The 17,661-nt window shown below is 53.1% G+C and overlaps 1 protein-coding gene across 2 annotated transcripts; it reads right to left on the reverse strand.

Annotated features, from left to right (window-relative positions):
* Window positions 1-1,344: 1,344 nt before the first annotated feature.
* Window positions 1,345-16,118, reverse strand: TGM1 (transglutaminase 1). Of its 2 annotated transcripts, XM_035260220.3 has the most exons (15): window positions 16,034-16,118; window positions 14,976-15,293; window positions 14,642-14,830; window positions 13,119-13,367; window positions 12,610-12,728; window positions 12,374-12,481; window positions 11,748-11,922; window positions 11,223-11,361; window positions 10,974-11,077; window positions 8,700-8,788; window positions 8,065-8,218; window positions 7,673-7,954; window positions 7,365-7,525; window positions 6,860-6,996; window positions 1,345-1,749 (listed from the first exon to the last, which is right to left on the reverse strand). In XM_035260220.3, the coding sequence occupies exons 2-15, from the start codon at window positions 15,289-15,291 to the stop codon at window positions 1,521-1,523; spliced, it is 2,451 nt and encodes an 816-aa protein (XP_035116111.3). In that variant the 5' UTR covers window positions 15,292-15,293; window positions 16,034-16,118; the 3' UTR covers window positions 1,345-1,520. The 2 variants fall into 2 exon arrangements, with proteins under 2 accessions (XP_035116111.3, XP_035116112.3); XM_035260221.3 differs by lacking the exon at window positions 16,034-16,118 and having other exon boundaries at window positions 14,976-15,296.
* Between the last annotated feature and the right edge of the window lie 1,543 nt (window positions 16,119-17,661).

Raw genomic sequence — 17,661 nt, forward strand, 5'->3', positions numbered from 1 at the left:
CTTTGTGATCCACCCGCCTCGGCCTCCCAAAGTGCTGGGATTACAGGCTTGAGCCACCGCGCCTGGCCTAATTTCTTTTCTATGTTGCTTTCATCATGAATCTTGTGAAATGCAAAACTGATCATATCATCCCTAATTGAAAGCTCCTCCTTACTTTCAGAAGAAAGTCCAGACTCCTAAATATGGCAAAAGGATTTTTAGTGACCTTGCCCAAGCTTACTTCTTCAAGCACATCTGTTGCCACTTTGTACTCATCATGCACCCATATGCCAGTCCTCATCCAGCTGTCTGCATTTTTCAAATATACTGTGTCATCTCGTATTTCTGTACTTCACACATGTTGGATGATTCCTCTGTCCTCTGCCTCTTGGACTTGACTTTTTCTCATCTTTCATGGGTCATCTGGTAATCACCTTCATGAAGCCTTTCTGCATCAGTCCAGGCAGAGTCACCCTTCTCTGGGCCCCTCAGCATCCTGAACATCCCTCTACTACCATGCAGACCCTATCTCATAAGGCTATTGTAAGGATTCAATGAATTCATAAAGTGCTTGGAACCTGGCTCCTCGTAAGTGTGATATATGCATTTACTGTATTTAGAATGTTCTGTCACCCCCACTGGCAGGAGCACCTTACGGGAAAGGCTTGTTTCTTCCTTGTGCATGTTATGCTACTGATGCCTCAAGGTGTGCACCTTGTTCATCTGTTTACGGCTCAACTTTAGTTCTCTTTTTTCTGCCCCATGAGCCCTTTGTCTTGAAAGCCTTCTAAACTCAAAGGTTCAAGAAGACATGTGAATTCAGGACCAGAATATCAGGTGCACGATCTCATGGCTATTGCTGGCCCAGGAATAATATAGGCAGTGGGAATGCAGAAAGAACAGCTGAGAAGAAAAATGAAAGGGTGTTGTTCTTGATCTTTAGTGTGCACAGGAGTCAAATTCTTGGTGAGTTTGTTCTGGGCTTCTGCTACAGGGATTCTGATACACAGAGTCTGTCCTAGGGCCCATATATCTGGATTATTAATACACATTCAGATGATTGTAATAGAAGTGGTCTAGAGACTACATTTGAAGAACCCTGAGGTAAGGGAACAGTTTCATTCAAACCAAAGCCAAAATCCTCCAAAACACATCCACAGGAAAATTTCCAGGTAGAAGAGAGTTATACAAAGAGTCCTGACTCTGTTTCTCTGAGCCTCAACTTCCTTCGTGGTCCCCCTCTCTGGTGAGGGACACCAGCCCCTATCAGTAGTTGATATTGAAAGGCCATGTGCTGCCCTGGGGCAGACCATGGCTTCATCTGTCTTGGTGTGGCATGGACTGAAAGATGGACAGAACAGCAGCTTCATTAAAAAATATTTTATTAGCACCTGTGTCCCCAGTGCAAGTGAAGACTGACTCCCTCTCCAGGAGCCCTGGACTCCCCACCTAGGCTCTGGTGAGCTGCTCTGCAGTGGGCCCCCATCTTGGGGCAGTGTCCTTGCTTATCTGACTCCAGTCCCATTGCTCTTGGCACAGGGCTAAGCTCCACCTCGAGATGCCATAGGGATGGTCTCTCCCAGGTGACTGTCACCTCCAGCATCTGACAAGAGGCCTCTGTCCCCAGAGGCTGGGGCCACATCCACCTGGATAACACCGTGCACCTGGGAGAGCTGCGGGCTGTCCAAGCTGGCAATGAGCTGGCGGGGGCCTGGCCGCACAGGCACAAACGTCTGGCGCAGTGTCACTGTCTCATTGCCCCCGATGTCCCTGTGGGGAGAGACAAGGTCATGGGCCTGGAGTAATTGGGGGTGGAGTGGGGAGTAAGAACTGATCCAGGGCAGTCAGGAGGAAGAAGCAGGAGGTGGAACCATTCAGACATTTCCAGGCTCACCTGGAATTTCCACACCCAAGACCAGGAGCCCCAGGGCTGCCTCTGCATAGCCAGATCAGCAGCCACCCACCAGCTGCCTGGGCTGGAACTCTCCCCATCATCTGGGACTCCTCCCTCCCTGCCCCCACATCCACCTGGACAAAGACTGCTGACGCCACCCCAGAGGCCTCTCATGCCATCCCCTCCATCACTACTGCTCCTGCCCTAAACAGAATATCCTCATCTCACCTGGGGTTTCCAAAACGAAGAAAACTTCAAAATGAGACTTTGGGAACCCAATACAATATTTCCAAATACTTTCAGTTTTGACAAGAGCATAGGTTGAAGAAACATAATTATTCTTTGCTATGATCATTGTTCCAAGAAAAACCCTTCCCAAGAACAGACAACAGACATCTTTAAATGGACATAAACCCTTGTGTGTGTGTGTGTGTGTGACAGGCGGGTGCATAAACCACAACACACACACATACTCTACTACAGTGTTTTCATTTTCTCCTTTCCACATGGGCCTCTGAAAACTTGATTCCCAGACCTTCCCTGGGAATCATGATTTCACTAGTCCTCTAATGGGACCCCTCACTCCCATCCTACTATTGTATTCTGTTCTGCTAACCACTCAGAGGTGAACTAAATCCTTCAAGGGCTTGGCTCCTTTGGTGCTTGTGGCATGAGATCCCGGCTCTCTAACCTGACACACAGGCTCACTGTGACTCAGCCGCTGCTATGAGCACAGCCTCATCATCCCCCACCATTCCTCCTGCTGAGCAACCTAATGCCTTCTTCCCCAGACAAACCAGACTCACCTCCACAGTCATGCTTTGCAGTCTGTCTTGTGTTGAATGAGCATCCAGCTCTGCCTCCCCACCCTGGGTGGACTTGTGAAGGCCTACTTTTCCTCCAAGGCCTGACATACCACTTCTCAGTGAGGGCTCCCCTGAGCACCTCCTGCCTCTAGGAAAAGGAATCTCACCCTTCTCTGAGCTCCTCCAGCAATCTGCATGTTTCACTTTATGCACTGAACATTATTGCATTTATTGCATTTGCTTATGCCTGTGGGAATCTGTCCTTCCTGCCTTTGCCTAAACCTTACCTCTGGCCCTCTATTAACCCAAGCCTGCCCTTGGGGACCGTCTCCAGACATAGAACTTGTACAGTCACTGTTGTCCTCTAAGAGAATGAGCTAACATCCCTAACTCCAAGGATGAGTTCTTTTCAGGGCAAAGCATTTGGCTTGGGCCGGACGCGGTGGCTCAAGCCTGTAATCCCAGCATTTTGGGAGGTCGAGGCGGGTGGATCACAAGGTCAAGAGATCGAGACCATCCTGGTCAACATGGTGAAACCCCGTCTCTACTAAAAAATATACAAAAAATTAGCTGGGCATGGTGGCGCGTGCCTGTAATCCCAGCTACTCAGGAGGCTGAGGCAGGAGAATTGCCTGAACCCAGGAGGCGGAGGTTGCCGTGAGCCGAGATTGCGCCATTGCACTCCAGCCTGGATAACAAGCGGGAAACTCTGTCTCAAAAAAAAAAAAAAAAAAAAAAAGCATTTGGAGTCTGGTTCTGAGCAGTTTCCCTGGACCACTCTGTTCCCTCTTCTACCACTTGTTAGCTGTGAGGTTTAGGAGAAGCTACTTAACTTCTCTGATCCTCACTTTCTGGGTCATAAAATGGAAATGAAAGTAAAAGGAGGAGTGGGATCTGATTGTCCTGAAGGTACTTCTGAGCTCCGTGAAGGAGGGAAGTAGGGATATATAATAGAATGTAGTATGATAGTAAGTCTATAACTTAATGGATAGGCTATGTCCTGACTGCTTACAAATTTGCATTCTTAATTTTTGCTCACTTTTTCATACATAAAAGATTCAAGGTTGTTCAAGCTCAACTAGCCTTCAGAAGTCTATTTAATCTATACCATAAATTGAACTGTAATATTTCAGAAAGTAACCTTTACATTGCAATAACTATTTCCAAGAGAAACTGTTTTCTAGGTGGAAATGTCAAGATCTCTCCCTGCTCTGGTCTCATTGTGAGGTGGGAACTTTACCACACCTCTTTTGTGAGTTGAAGCTGAGTACAAGCTATCTACTAAAACTGGGATGTTCCTGGAACTGAGTTGGTCATGAAACCAACTCCCCAACATGGACACCAGAACTTAAACATTGAAATGAGATTTTCATTGAAATGAAAATCCAATTGTGTACTTGTTCAATCATATTCCCTGGGCTCGAAAATTTAAAAAACTCCTCCTGGACTCTTCCTCAGGGCCATTAAAACACACACACACACACACACACACACACACACACACACAGTGATGAAACAGTCAGCCTGTCCTTCCTTCACAGTGTGCCTTGGTTCTGATGGAAAAGGGCAGTTACCCACCTGTTCACTTGTCTTATTGTCTTAGCTCTAAATGACTTCAGGTTTGTCCCCAAAGTTAGATCTATTCTCTAAGGCAGAGTGACCACTCTGATGACATTCTAGAGGATATGATTCAGGCTCTGAGGGAAATTCCCAGAAAGGGTTTGGAATAGACTTCTAGCCTCCCTGGTGACTGCTTTTGGTGGTGACAACAGCCATCTGGAGGAGTGAGTTCTAGAATGTTTATTAAGTGGCCAGTCACCACGCTGGGGTGGCACACCTTATGCTATAATGGGGTTCCATGCCACAGCCTTTGATGTGCAAATGAGAGGCAAAGTACACCCATCTTGGAATCTTAGGTATCTGAACCAGCAGCTCAGAGATGTCCCCCTGGAGGCTCCCAGTTGTTCTAGAGGCTCTGGTCTGGGCTCACAGCAGCTATGGAGCCACAGACTGTCCAGGGAGGACCTGCCTTGAGAAACTATTATCCAACCCTGTCTTTTACTATAGGGAGACTCATATAAGCCCTATAGCTAAAGATGGGACAGGTCCCCCAACACTCAACACAGCGGCCCTTTCCTTACTTCCAGGCAGGGGCAAGAAGCAAAGGCCTGGTGGGGCTGCTGAGGCAAGTCCAGCTCTGGGGATCCCTTAGGACAAGGAACCTCTCCCTACCATGGTGAGGGTGTGGGTAAGAGATGTCTGCTAGGCAAGACTAGCAGAGCAGGCTATCCGGGGGGGCGTCAGAGACTCCCCTTGCTGAGCTGCCAGAGACCCTGGTAGGGTGACATGAGGAAAGCCCTCCTTTGTGACACATCAAAGTATTTCCAAGGGCCCAGGCTGGGGCAAAGATCAACATAGCTGCCTTCTCAGCTTTGGCCTAATGGCGAAGGTGGTGGCCACCACCATGAGAGCTGCTATGTGTAAGGGAGGGGTGGGCAGAATGTGCAGAGGATCCTCTGCTTCCTCTCCTCAGTTTCCCGCCCCAAGCCATTGCTCTTTCTCAGGAGTCCTCTATATGAAGACGAAGCCTGCCCATGTCCCAGAAGGCTGATCTAGAAGGCCAGGCTCTGGCTTGCTCTGCTTTCTCTCTGTGTTTTTCTTAGGAAGGGACAGGGGACCATGTGTGAGTCTGAACCAGAGATGACAGCTACAGGCCCAGGAACACAGCATGTGTGTGTCCTCACTGCACCCAGGGGCTTGCCCAGCTGGGGATCAGGCCCAGATAGGCTCAGTAAGAGCCTGAGGGATGGGGTTCTCTTCTCTGGAACTGCTACTTGGCCCTCATGGCACAAAATAAGCAATGAGCTTTGAGAGCCTGTGCATGGTGTACACCACAGTGGGAAGAACAGTTTTTCTACAAACTGTGAGACTGTGTGTGACATGGCCGCCGGCTTTCCCATCTGTGAGTGGGGGTGATAATGGCAATAATAAAAATAACAACTACCAATGGAGTACTAACTTTGTGCCAAGAAGACCCTAGGTCCAGGGGCGATTGCTATCCCTGCTTTACAGATGAGAACACTCAGCCTCGAAGGAGAGAAGCTGCTTGCCCAAAGGCATATAGCCGGTAAGTGCCAGAGCTGGGACCTGACCCACATCTTTAGGGTTCCAAAACTTTGTGTGTGTGTGTGTGTGTGTGTGTGTGTGTGTGAGAGAGAGAGAGAGAGAGAGAGAGAGAGAGAGAGAGAGGTGGGGTCTCACTTTTGTCTCCCAAGCTGGAGTACAGTGTCACAAACATGGCTCACTGCAGCCTCAACCTCCCCGGGCTCAGGTGATCCTCCCACCTTAGCCTCCCAAGTAGCTGGGACAACAGGCACACACCACCATACCTGGTTAATTTGTTTGTTTGTTTGTTTGTTTTTGGGACAGAGCCTTGTTTTGTCGCCAGGTGCCAGGCTGGAGTGCAGTGGTGTAATCTCGGCTCGCTGCAATCTCCGCCTCCTGGGTTCAAGCAATTCTCCTGCCTCAGCCTCCCAAGTAGCTGGGGCCACAGGCACGTGCCACCACGCACCCAGCTAATTTTTGTACTTTTTAGTAGAGATGGGGCTTCACCATGGTCTCCGCCTCACCCTCCCAAAGTGCTAGGATTACAGGCATGAACCACCATGCCTGGCCCCTGGTTAATTTTTAAAAATTTTTTTACAGAGACAGGGTTTCACCATGTTGCCCAGGCTGGTCTCCAACTCCTGGGCTCAAGAGATCCACTCACTTCAGCCTGCCAAAGTGCTGGGATTACAGGTATGAGCCACCTCACCTGACCTTTTAATGTACTTTAAAGAGTTTTTTGTCCAAAGGAGATAATATTCCTGAAAGTGCCTGGTCAATTCAGCACTGGGCAACTATATTAGCAATGAGTTACTAACCATTCCTATGTGGGGCTTTAGCTCCCTAATTAGATAGTGAGGCAGGGCAGGGACACAGCACAGCACCAGGTGCCTAGGAGGTCTCCCTAAAGGCTGGTGGGACTGAGCTGGGAGGTATTGCCAGCTGGCCCCAAGATGCTTGGTTGGGCCCTGACAGAACATACTTATCCAGACAGAGAGGAAGCAAAGCTGGGAGCCAGGGCAGCCTGCAGGGAATGCCAGAGTGGCAACAGGGGCAGGGGAGAGGCCAGACTCACCCAACGTTGAGGATCTTGGGTCTCTGTAACCCGGAGCCCTCAAGCCGGAAGACAACATTGGTGAGGGTGACGGGCAGGGGGTTCTTGAAGACAATCTGTACTTCACACTCCTGGCCAACCACTGCTGCTCCCAGTAACTGAGAGAAAAATAGGCCCATCCCCCACATCAGAGACTCTGGCCAAACACATGGGGACCATATACTGCACCAGAGGAGAAGCTGCTTAGAAGCAAAATCTCCTCCTGAACCCCACATTTATCCTCCTAAGAGAATGAAAGTCAGAGAAGAAACTCCAACCTACTCCCCAACAAAGGCTGTCCCATAACCAGAGACATAAGATCCCATGCTGCAGATGAGGAAACTGAGGCCCCAGAGCCAGTCCTTGATTTTCTCCTACAAAGGCTCATCAGGCCAGCCTGCTCCTGGCTTAGCGCCCTCCTCTGATGTCCTTATCCCCTGGCCTTCACTCCTTAATCACCCCTCACGCCCCGGCAACACGCATTCACCGTGAGGGAGAGATCTGGGGTGCGCAGACGGAAGGTGTGCTGCTTGGCCAGCACCTGCCCGCTCTCCTTGACATGGCCTGAGACATTGAGCAGCATGGCCCCCTGGTCCACAAGGTGGGGCCGGTATTCCTTGTAGGCCACAGGCATGGTCACATGGTCCGCTGGGGAGAAGAGGCATGGCATCACTGAGGCCCGTTTTCCTACACACTGCCTCCCGCAGGGACTCCCCGCTGCTCCTGGGGTCTCCATTTCCACAGCCCTGGGGTGCCCAGCCATCCAGTGGGTAGGGTTGGGTAAGGAACACTTACAGGCCCCCGGTGCCAGCGCCACTTCCTTCTTTGTCTCCTTGAAGATGGTCCCAGTGACACCAGTATAGTAGGTGACTGAGAGGTAGAGGTGCAGTTTCACTGTGCGACGACTGCTGCTTTGATTGGTCAGCATCACGGAGACGTTCAGATCCTGCCCCATCACTGCGTCCTGTGCCTCCACCTGCATGGCCACATCCTCAGCTGAGCCCCGGTTAGCGTACACATTGGGTTTGCTTCCATGGGCTGCTGCTGTCTCTACTGCCTTCCGCTCCGCGTCTGAGCCTGGGGGTTGAGGGTCAAGGGTGAGGTTCCAATTCCCACTTGGGTGGGTGAGCACTCAGCAGGAACACTTGTCATGGGGCCCAGAGCTGGCTGGGTTGGGGGAATGGTACCTTCTGGATGCTTATAGAGGTAGGTGATGTCCTCCCGCATGTTGGAGCCAATGGCCTTGGTGACAACGAGTGTGCCAATGGCCTTCTCCTCCACATACACAATCTTGAAGCTGCCATCATCCTGCCGCTGCCAGTACACCTTGTCACTATTCACCTGTGGCGGGGGTGGGGGGGTGGGAGTGAGCAGGAATGAGTGAGCCAGAGAGACTGAGGATGCCTGATTCCTGGCCTCCTTCCCCTGATCCCTGGAGCTGGGGACAGGGCATGGTCCCAAGGATGGGAGCTTCCCGGCAGAGCCAAGGGGCAACTTTCCAAGATGAGCCAGACGAGGCCATAGTGCAGGGAAGAAGCTGGTCTGGGAGGCTCCTTGCAGTGTACTTTGGTAATAATAACAGTCAAACTTCACGCTCATTGGCTGACTTTATGACTAGTGAAGCAGTTTCATACCCATTATCTCTTTTGATCCTGAGTACAGGAAGCAAGGCAGCCTTGATTATCCCATTTTACAGGTGAGGAAACTGACTTGTATAATGAGTGACTTGCCCAGGATTGCACAGCTGGTCAGTCAGCGGTGAAGTCGGGACCAGAGAACCCAGGACTGAAGCCCAAGAAAGTACCCAGAGCCCAGCCCTCACCTCAGCAAAAATGAAAGGTGTGTCATACTTCATGTAGACCAGGCCATTCTTGATGGATTCCACAGAGCAGGGGCCACAGCAGAAAATGCCTAGGGAGTGAGGACACAGGTGAGAGATCTGAGAAGGCCGGGAGGGACCTTCAGACCTTGGGTAAGGTCCATACAGGGCCCCAGGCCTGGTCCCACTGCCTGGTGGCCTCTGGAACAAGGTCATAGGCCCTCACCCAAGCGCTTGGAAGTCAGTTGACAGCTAGTGCAACACAGGGATGGAAAACAAAGAGAGAGCAGCTCCATTTGGCTCTCAGTCCACTTTCCTCAGCCCAGGCTGCTCTGCTGGAGGACAGGGGCAGGGTACAGATGTGCGGACTAGCCTGCCTGATAACCAAGTCCTGGGTATACTCTTTCATGGCTGGCTGACACTGGATGTCCACTATCTGTGATCCCCGGAGGACAGGACCCCCCCATCCTTTATTATAACCAACCCAGTCCCCAGCGGCCCTGCCTGCTGGCTGGGAGTGCAAGGACACCGCCGCCACCACCACTCCAGAAAGATTCAGAACAACCCACAGCTCTGCAGCCTGCTGCCTTCTCTACTTGGGGGAGCTGGTGGGAAATAGAGTCTGCCTTTATCATACTCAGGAGGCTGCCTAGAAGAGACAGGCTGACAGGAGGAGGCCTGGCAGGGGAGGGCGGAGTGGGAAGTTAGTACCATCCAACAGGAAAGAATCTTAGACAACACCTAACACTACACACTCCTTTAAAGACAGGGAAAGCAAGCCGAAGTGCATGCCAGGATTCCACAAGACAGGCGGTGCAGGGAGAATGAAAGGAGCTAAGACTTTTTGAGTAGCTACTATGCTCCCGACATGCTGCTGGTCCCTTCAGATACAGGAGTCCTCATTTAATCCTCCCAATCACCCTATATGGTATATACTATCCCCAAATTGCATCCAAACCACCAAAGCCTAAAAGTGTGAGGTCCTAGCCCAAGAGCACACATCTGAGAAGTGATCAGGCTGGGATCAAGCCCCCGTCTGGCTGTCCCTGAGCTCCCTGCCTGATGTCCACCACACTTCCTCCCAGAGATGGGGGCAAGAGCTCAGATCTGCCAATGTCTGGGCCAGGCCGTTTCAGCATCACAGGCATCACTGGGTTGCACAGCTCAGGGGGCAGCGTTCATATAGATGAGTGAGAGGCAGTGCACTGGGAAGAGGCCAGGGGAGGAATGTAGGCTGGGGAGGGCTCTCTGACCTAGGGTGAATAAGGGAGAGGCTGGACACAAGGCAGCTGGCAGGGCGGGCCTGGTGGCCTGGGGCTGGAGTATCACAGTAGGAAGGGGTGGGGGTTTGTTTGAGAACAGAGGGTACAATAGTTCTAATTTCTGCAGAAACATGTGTATATGGACACAGAAGAGAGACCTGTGGGTTATATCAACAGTGATTATATATTAAGGCTGGGTCATAAGGGCTGTTTTCTTCTTTAAACCTATCTAAGCCCTGATTTTTTTCGATACTGTATATATAACTCCCAGTGAGCAATGGAACAGATAGGAAGGAAGTTGGTGAAAGCAAGAGTATATGTGAGACTAGACTTGCTCTGTTGCTGACCTACTGCCCTGTGCCCTGGAGGAGATCACTCCACCTCTCTGGCCACCCTTTGGAGTGGGTCCCAAATCTGGTTGATCTTCAGAATCACCAGAAGAACTTTCAAAAATATACATTATTAGCATCTATCCTTGGAAAGTCTAATATATCAGGTTTGGGGTAGAACCTAGAAATGTACTTTAAAAATATTTTTGAAAAAAAAAACCCAAATACCTCCTGAGAGAGAATAGGGAACCTTTACATTTTGTGTTATTCAATTCTATACTATTTTCCTTCCAAACATGTATTACTTATAAAAATAACTTTAAAGGGTCCTTCAATTAATTATCTCCAGGATATGTAAGTTAAAAAGCAAGTAAGAATAGTGAATATGGATTCTCTTTCACTGAATACTCTTACATCTTTTGAATTTCGAAACTCCCTTCTATATTAACCATGATTAATAAAATAAACCATTATAAATAAGTAAAATTTAGGCAAATAGAGAGTTATATAGAAAGGTAAAAACTAACGGCCACCTGGTGGCTCAGCTGATAAACCTGTTTAAGAAGCCATGGGGTTGCAGGGCTTGACTCTCTCCTAGCCCAGCACTGACACTCTGGACTATGTTACTCAGGAGGGGAAGATGAGCAGGGGCACGGTGGGGAGTCAGGGGGCGGGGGCTGCCTCACCACTGCTAGTCTCCTGGGGCGTGGCATCCACCACCTGCCACCCGTCAAAGCCCGAGGGCAGATCGGGCCTCTTCATCCAGCAGTCATTCCATACATGGAAGTTCCTGGATAGACATGGAGGGAGGGCTGGGTCTGAGCCCCGGGGTCAGGAGTCCAGGGTTTCCCCAGCGCCCTGGCCCTGCCCACCCTCCACCTCTAAGGCTCAGGTCATCGTTCTTTAGCAGAGACGGGCAGTCCATCCCAGCTCACCAGACAGAATCATGGTTCAGGTGCTCCAGAGGCTTCATATTCTCATCAAAGTAGATGTCCATGGTAAGCGATGTGTCTGTGTCATGGGCGGAGTTGAAGTTGGTGACAGTACGGGTGGCCAGACCCAGGCAGCGCAGCACTGTGGAGGAGCCAAGGTTGGCGTTCAAGGCATGGGTGAGGGCAAGTGATGTATTGTGTCAGGAATATCGGGGGAGAAGGGAAACTGGGATTGCCACGCTGGGCACGGACTGCCAGGTTCAGGGTAACTGGGGTCAGAAGGCCTTTGGGCCACAAAGCACTTGGGGTCAGGGGAAGCTAGGCCACCTGCCTGGCTCAGTCCCTGCTTGTCCCCTCTCCCTCTCTCTGTGTTAACAGTAATTAATGATAATTAAGGCCAGCCTATCATCTACCTGCCTCGTCCTACACTGTAGCCACAGCCGGGCAGGGCTGGGTGACAGTGGAGCCCGGCTTTCCTCCCTTCTCCCTGTAGGGCCCAGGCCACTCCTGTCCCAGTCCTTCTACTACCTGTAGTGGTCACGCCAGCAAAGACCCAGCACTGGCCATAGGGGACAGAATAGCCGGTGCGTAGGTAGCTAAGCAGGATCTCCACGCTGCCCACCCACGCTGATGGGTTGGTGCCTCGGGAGTAATCACCAGACCAGTTCCCAATCAGGACTCCATTGTCATCCAGGGAGTTCACCTGCCCAGGACAGGATGAGACGGGGCTGATGTGGAGGAGGGGCTCAGGACCTGCCATATGATCCCTGGCCCAGCCCCGACCCTGCAACCACCCCTCGCCCCTAAATGCCTCATAATCCAGACATCAGCCTGAGCGCCACCCAGCCCTTCCCTGAGCCATCTGCCCCCTCCCTCCCACCCAGGCTCTGACACAGGAATGTGAATCCTGGGTGTGCCAAGTTTTGGGTTTGGCCCTACATTCCACAGAAGCTGGGACAGGAGCCAGGAAAGGCAGGGTAGGGGGCAGTCAAGGGAGAGAAGAGGAGGCGAGACCCCTTCCTGAGGTATCCTTTGCAAGTGCAGGGGAAGGGCTGGAGGTCCTGGAGGAATCCAGAAAGGGCAGGATGAGGGTGGGGGTGTGGTGAGGGAGCAGGCAGACACACAGTAGGGCTCAGAGACGTGAGGGTGCTCACCATGGCAGAGATGACCCGGGAGACACTGACTGGGTCTCCACGGCCTCCATATGGCATCCCCCGCCGGTCCAGGATGTACAAGCAGGCATCCAGCACTCCATGGTCAAACTGGTAGGAGGGACAGAGGGCAGAGGTGACAGCCTGAACCCTAGGCTAGCACCCTGCTCCAATACCACAGCCCCCACATCCACCCCTGTTCCCCTGGTTGCATGTGACCCTGGCCAGCTACACCATACCTGGCCATAGTTCCAGGTCCGCTCGCCAATCTGTGCTTCGGTCCCGTAGTAAATTCTCCCAGACTCATTAAGCACATACTCCTGCCGCCAATCCTCATGGTCCACATACACAATGTCCTCTGTGTCCCCAGAACATACAAAATTGGTTCCCTCCAGTTCTCTCCCTGGGCCTCACCTACTCCTTGGCCAGTTCTACAGGACTTGCGTCCACAGAAAAAAGGTGGGGATGCTCCTAGCCTGACAGGACTGCAGCGTGAGGACAGGGGGAGCATGACAGATGGTGGAGGAGATTGGCCATAGCCGAGGCCTTCACCAGGAGCGGTATGGTTGGCTGTGGGACCCTGGGCTGGCCACCTTTCTGCATCAGGCCTCGGTCCTCTCATCTGCACGATGGGAGGCTGGCTTCTCCTGGGGTCAGCCACCTAGGCACCCTGCTGCATCGGAGGGCAGGAAGCCCTGCCCTGTCCTTCCCTCCCACCTACCCTCTGCTCCAAACCCCAGCTGCTCACCTGGGCACCAGGGGTTGAAGAGGATGTAGATCTCGTTGCGGGGGTCAAAGGGTAACTGGAACTCCCCAGCATCTGATTGTGTACGGACTGTGAACTGAAACTTGCCGATGATGGCACTGGGGGAGGTGTGGACCCGCAGGTTCAGATTCTGTCCATTGGCCTTCACCACCTGGGCCTTCCAGCCGCCACTGCCCCCCTTGCCCACTGGGATGATCACGTGTGTGCCCTTGCCCACCTCGGGATTGTTTCCTAGAGTAGGGAATCGGCAATTAGCTGGTGAGGCCTCCCTAAGGAGAAGGGATGGAGCCTGGGACTTCTCTGGCCCCACCCAAAATGTGTATGAGCCACTGTGTATGTCCCTGCTTTAGGCCATCGCCTTATTCTCTGACAATCTTCCTCAGAGGAGCTCTGTTCCCACCTGATGTTTGCCCACATGTTAGGGCAGGGCTCTAGTCCAACATCCCAAACCTGTTCCCCTGACACTGAACTCTGAGGTGGGGAGGAGAGATCAGGGCTCTTGTCACCTTCTGCCTGCCTGACTATTGCAGTGCCTGGGCTGGAGGGGCAGAGCCATCCTGGCTGGGTGCAGATCCACCTGCCCCATATGAAAGGGCAGTCCAGGCTGGGCACAGTGGCTTATGCCTGTAATCCCAGCACTTTGTGAGGCCAAGGAGGGCAGATCATGAGGTCAGGAGATCAAGACCATCCTGGCTAACATGGTGAAACCCCATCTCTACTAAAAATACAAAAAATTAGCCAGGCGTGGTGGTATGTGACTGTAGTTCCAGCTACTTGGAAGGCTGAGGCAGGAGAATCACTTGAATCCAGGAGGAGGAGGTTGCAGTGAGCCGAGACTGCACCACTGGACTCCAGCTTGGGCGACAGAACAAGACTCTGTCTCAAAAAAAAAGAAAGGGCAGTCCAGATCCTGAAGGCCAACCCTGCCTGTTCCCTGGGGCTGCAGTTTCCAGAGCCCAGGGCATCCCTGGTAGGGAAATTAGAGGCTGAGGTGGGCAAGGTTAAGCCCTAATCAAAGGGTAAAAGGAGTCGCCTGCCCCAGGCAGCAGCATAATCACCAGCCTGAGAAGTCAAGCTCCACCAAGCAACGCAGTGAGGGAGGCACCTGCCCTGGGTCATGGGGACAGAGGGACAGAGGGACAGAGACAGAGAGAGAAAATTGGCAGAGATGAGGGGCATCAAAGGAGAGAGGGAGAGACAGAGAGAAGAGAGAACAGACACCGAAAGGACAGAGCAGCAATGCCAAAGAAGGCACCAAGGCAGGCCTTGAAGAGGAGTACTCTGAGACGGATGCCGCAGGAGGCTTAAGGAGGGTGGGCTTGGAAAACAGGGAAACACCAAGACCCTCTCTGAGACACGCCCCCAGGGGCACACCCACACACTTGCACCTGCCTTATCTGGCAGAGGTGAGGAGTGGGGCAGGGAGGATCCTAAAGACCTCTCTGACCCTAATGCCAGCCTCTCCCCACCAAATATAGGGCCTTCCCACTCCAGGCCCCACTGACCGATGAGTAACTCAAGGGTGATGCGATCAGAGGATTCATAGGTCCGGGACAGGAGGAGGAGAACGTGGAAAGGCTGCCCGCGGCGCACTATCAGCTCGTCGTACTCATACTCGTCTGTGTGGTGCTCTCTGCGGTTCCGGTCTGAGCGCAAGCTCATCAAGTCCACACCAGTCACTACTAGCATCCCCTCTGCAAGGGCACAGCTTCGGGTCAGTGAAGCCCCATGGGAACCCAGGCCCTCATCTTTAGCCTCCGATCCCCCCAGAAATGCCAGAATGAGTCTCTGGTCCCATTAAAGCCTTTCAGCTCTCAGCTGAGGACAGACTGGTCTCACCTCGGATGGTGCCATCTCCAGCTGCATTGACACCACTGCCCCGGGAGATAGGCCGGCGGGAGTCTGAGCCCCGGGAGCCAGGCCTTCGGGTCCCAGAGCTGGACCCTCGATCCCTGGAGTCAGAGGGTTCAGGTCCCCAGTCATCATCTGCTGCATTTCGGCACGAACAGCAGCCACAGCAGCGAGCCCAGAAGGAACGGCCTCCTCTGCGAGAGCGTCTCTCTGGCTCTGGCTCTGGCGAAGGCGAAGGCGTGCTAGGGGGATGCCAGGGGTTCCCACCCCAACGGCCCACGTCGGAACGTGGCCTGTCCATCATGCCTGTTAGGAAGAGGCAGAGGTGGCTTTTTAACCCAGGTAGCCCCAGCCGGCCGACCCAGAAACCCTCCATCCAGGCAGCTGATTCAGTCGCAGCCTGATGACTGAGACAGTCCCACCATGGCCCAGAGATTCCCCAGACACATCCAGAGACCTTCCCTGAAGACCATTTAGACACCCAGAGAAGCTTCTCACATTGCAGAGAAAAGCCTTCCCCTCAACCCCACCAAACCACATCCAAAAAACTCCCCAGTGGAGAAACCCACTCAAAGATCTGTCCCAGGAAATGCACAGTTCCCTACATGGACGCATGTCACAGCCTCAAGACCCAGCTGCACACACATCAGAGTGCTCCAGCATCCCTGGGCCTGGTCCCTCCACCTGCTGGCTCCACAGTTTAAAGGTAGAGGTGCACAACGCTCACAGCCTCTAGGACTCATTTCTTAGCAGAAATCCCCCAACTCAAGGCTTCTCAGAAGACAGATGGGGCCCCAAGGCCTGGGGTCCTTGGCATTCCCAAGTCTGGGAAGACTTCATTTGGGGCTGCCAGGAAGAGTAGGGCATGGCAGGTGCCTGGAGCCTGTGCCCCCCAGGGAAAGCAGAGTCTTGGTATTGGGGAACAGCCTAGCTGGGGCTGACAGGTATACGGCTGGCCCACACCCCACCTTGCTGGATCCCAGCATGGCCCCTGATAGTATGGGCTGCCTGGGTTCAGCACCTTGCTGCCCATGGGAGTCCCTCACCTGGCAGCAGTGTTGGCAACCACAGCGCTGGGTCCTGGGGTCAAGATGGAACAGGTCAGGATGGATGGGACGGGACCTATGGACTGGATGCTGCCGGGACAGGCCTGGTAAGTGACTTTGTGAGAGGGAGGGGCCAAACTGCTGTGGGGGGTGGAGGAAAGAGGCCAGGCCTCTGGGCGGGGAACAGGGAGAAGATGCTAGAGAGGAAACGGGGGTGAGATCTGTCTGGCTTAGGCTGGGCTTTAGTGGGATCCACCAGGGTGTGATGACTCCTGGCACCAGGCTGATAACTACCAGACGGGGCATGTGAGGAGCCCCTTCTCCCAAATGAAGAAGCTGCAAGGACAGTGGGGCAGGCAGGCCCTTCCACCCACAGCCCCATCTGGCCGACCTTCTGGTCCCATGCACAGGCTGCCTACCTTGGCTCTCACAGGCTCCTGCTGCCGAGCTCCACACAACCCAGGCCAGGCTCAGCCCTGTGAAACTGGCCCAGGGGCCTGGTCCTGGAACTCATCCTGCCCAGGGAGGTCCCAGAATCCCAGGCTGCAGACTGGTGACATCAGCAGCCAGGCCCTCAGACTGGCTCCACCAGCTAACCCCTAACCTGCTGGCTCTACCAGATATTCTGACTTCCCCAACCCCTAAGTCTGTCCCTTCTTCCTCAGTTGCTTTACAGCCCCAGGCATGAGTGAGCTGACCCCCAAGTTTTGGATTAGGGGGATCAGAGTAGGAGCAATCTCACTTTACACCCCCACACCCGCTGTAGCCTGGGGGCTTGAGGGAGGCTTAGGTCTTTCCACTTAGGCTTGGGTGGAAATTGAGTCCCCCTTCCAGGGGTGCAGATTACCCCCTTCTCTCACTGCGAGGAGTCTCTGCTCAGCTGGACTTGAGGATTCCTTTTTCCAACCTGGAATTCTTCCTGGGAATCCAGACCAACCGGCTCAGGCCCCTGTCCTGTGTGCATCCTAACTCCACCCCAGAACTGGGGAAACACCAAGGATGGCACTGAGGCAATCCCAGGGCAGAGAGGAGGAGGCTATCCATCTTCAGGGAGGCTCTCCTCGGGTCTTGTTCTTGGGCTCATCAGCCAAGGGCTTCTTCCTTCTTTCCTTCCTTCCCATTGGTATCCCAGCTCTGCCCATGGGCCGCCGAGCAGAAGACAGTGAAAATAGGTTGATAAAAAGACACAAGGAAGCAGAATACAGGAGGGGCTGTTTGGTCATGCATCAGGCAGGGCGGTGCCATGGGGACTGGGGACAAAGAGGCCCCAGGAACTGGCAGGGAGCCCTCCACACCCACACTGCCTTTTCTTGTCCAGCTTCCAGCACCAGAACCTGCCCGGAGGGAGGTGGGGGGGAACAGGTCTGCCCCACTTCCAACACCCTCAGTTGGCACACCAGGGGAAATCAAACTTCCAGGCAGGTCAGCCAGAGGGCTTCGTGCTGGGGCTGGGTGTTTGTGCATCACTGCAGATACGGGAAGGGGCAGGGCCCTGGTTGTCCGGATGTGTGTGAACACATGTGGGCCCAGGTGGATCCCAGACAACCAGGAAGATGCCTTTGTCACACTCTCTCTAGCTAAAATTAGTCTTTCTCTCCCCACCCAGCCATATTTGAGTTAGTGCCCTA

The sequence above is a fragment of the Callithrix jacchus genome, chromosome 8 (assembly GCF_049354715.1).
Source record: "Callithrix jacchus isolate 240 chromosome 8, calJac240_pri, whole genome shotgun sequence".
Lineage (NCBI taxonomy): Eukaryota > Metazoa > Chordata > Mammalia > Primates > Cebidae > Callithrix > Callithrix jacchus.

Excerpts from the sequence above, each read along its gene's own strand:
- TGM1 (XM_035260220.3), bottom strand. The coding sequence starts at position 15,291 with ATGATGGACAGGCCACGTTCCGACGTGGGCCGTTGGGGTGGGAACCCC. Across the intron at positions 11,362-11,747 it reads TGCTGGCGTGACCACTACAG|TGCTGCGCTGCCTGGGTCTG; the intron begins GTAGTAGAAGGA and ends GCTCCTCCACAG. Across the intron at positions 8,789-10,973 it reads GCCCCAGGAGACTAGCAGTG|GCATTTTCTGCTGTGGCCCC; the intron begins GTGAGGCAGCCC and ends CTCACTCCCTAG.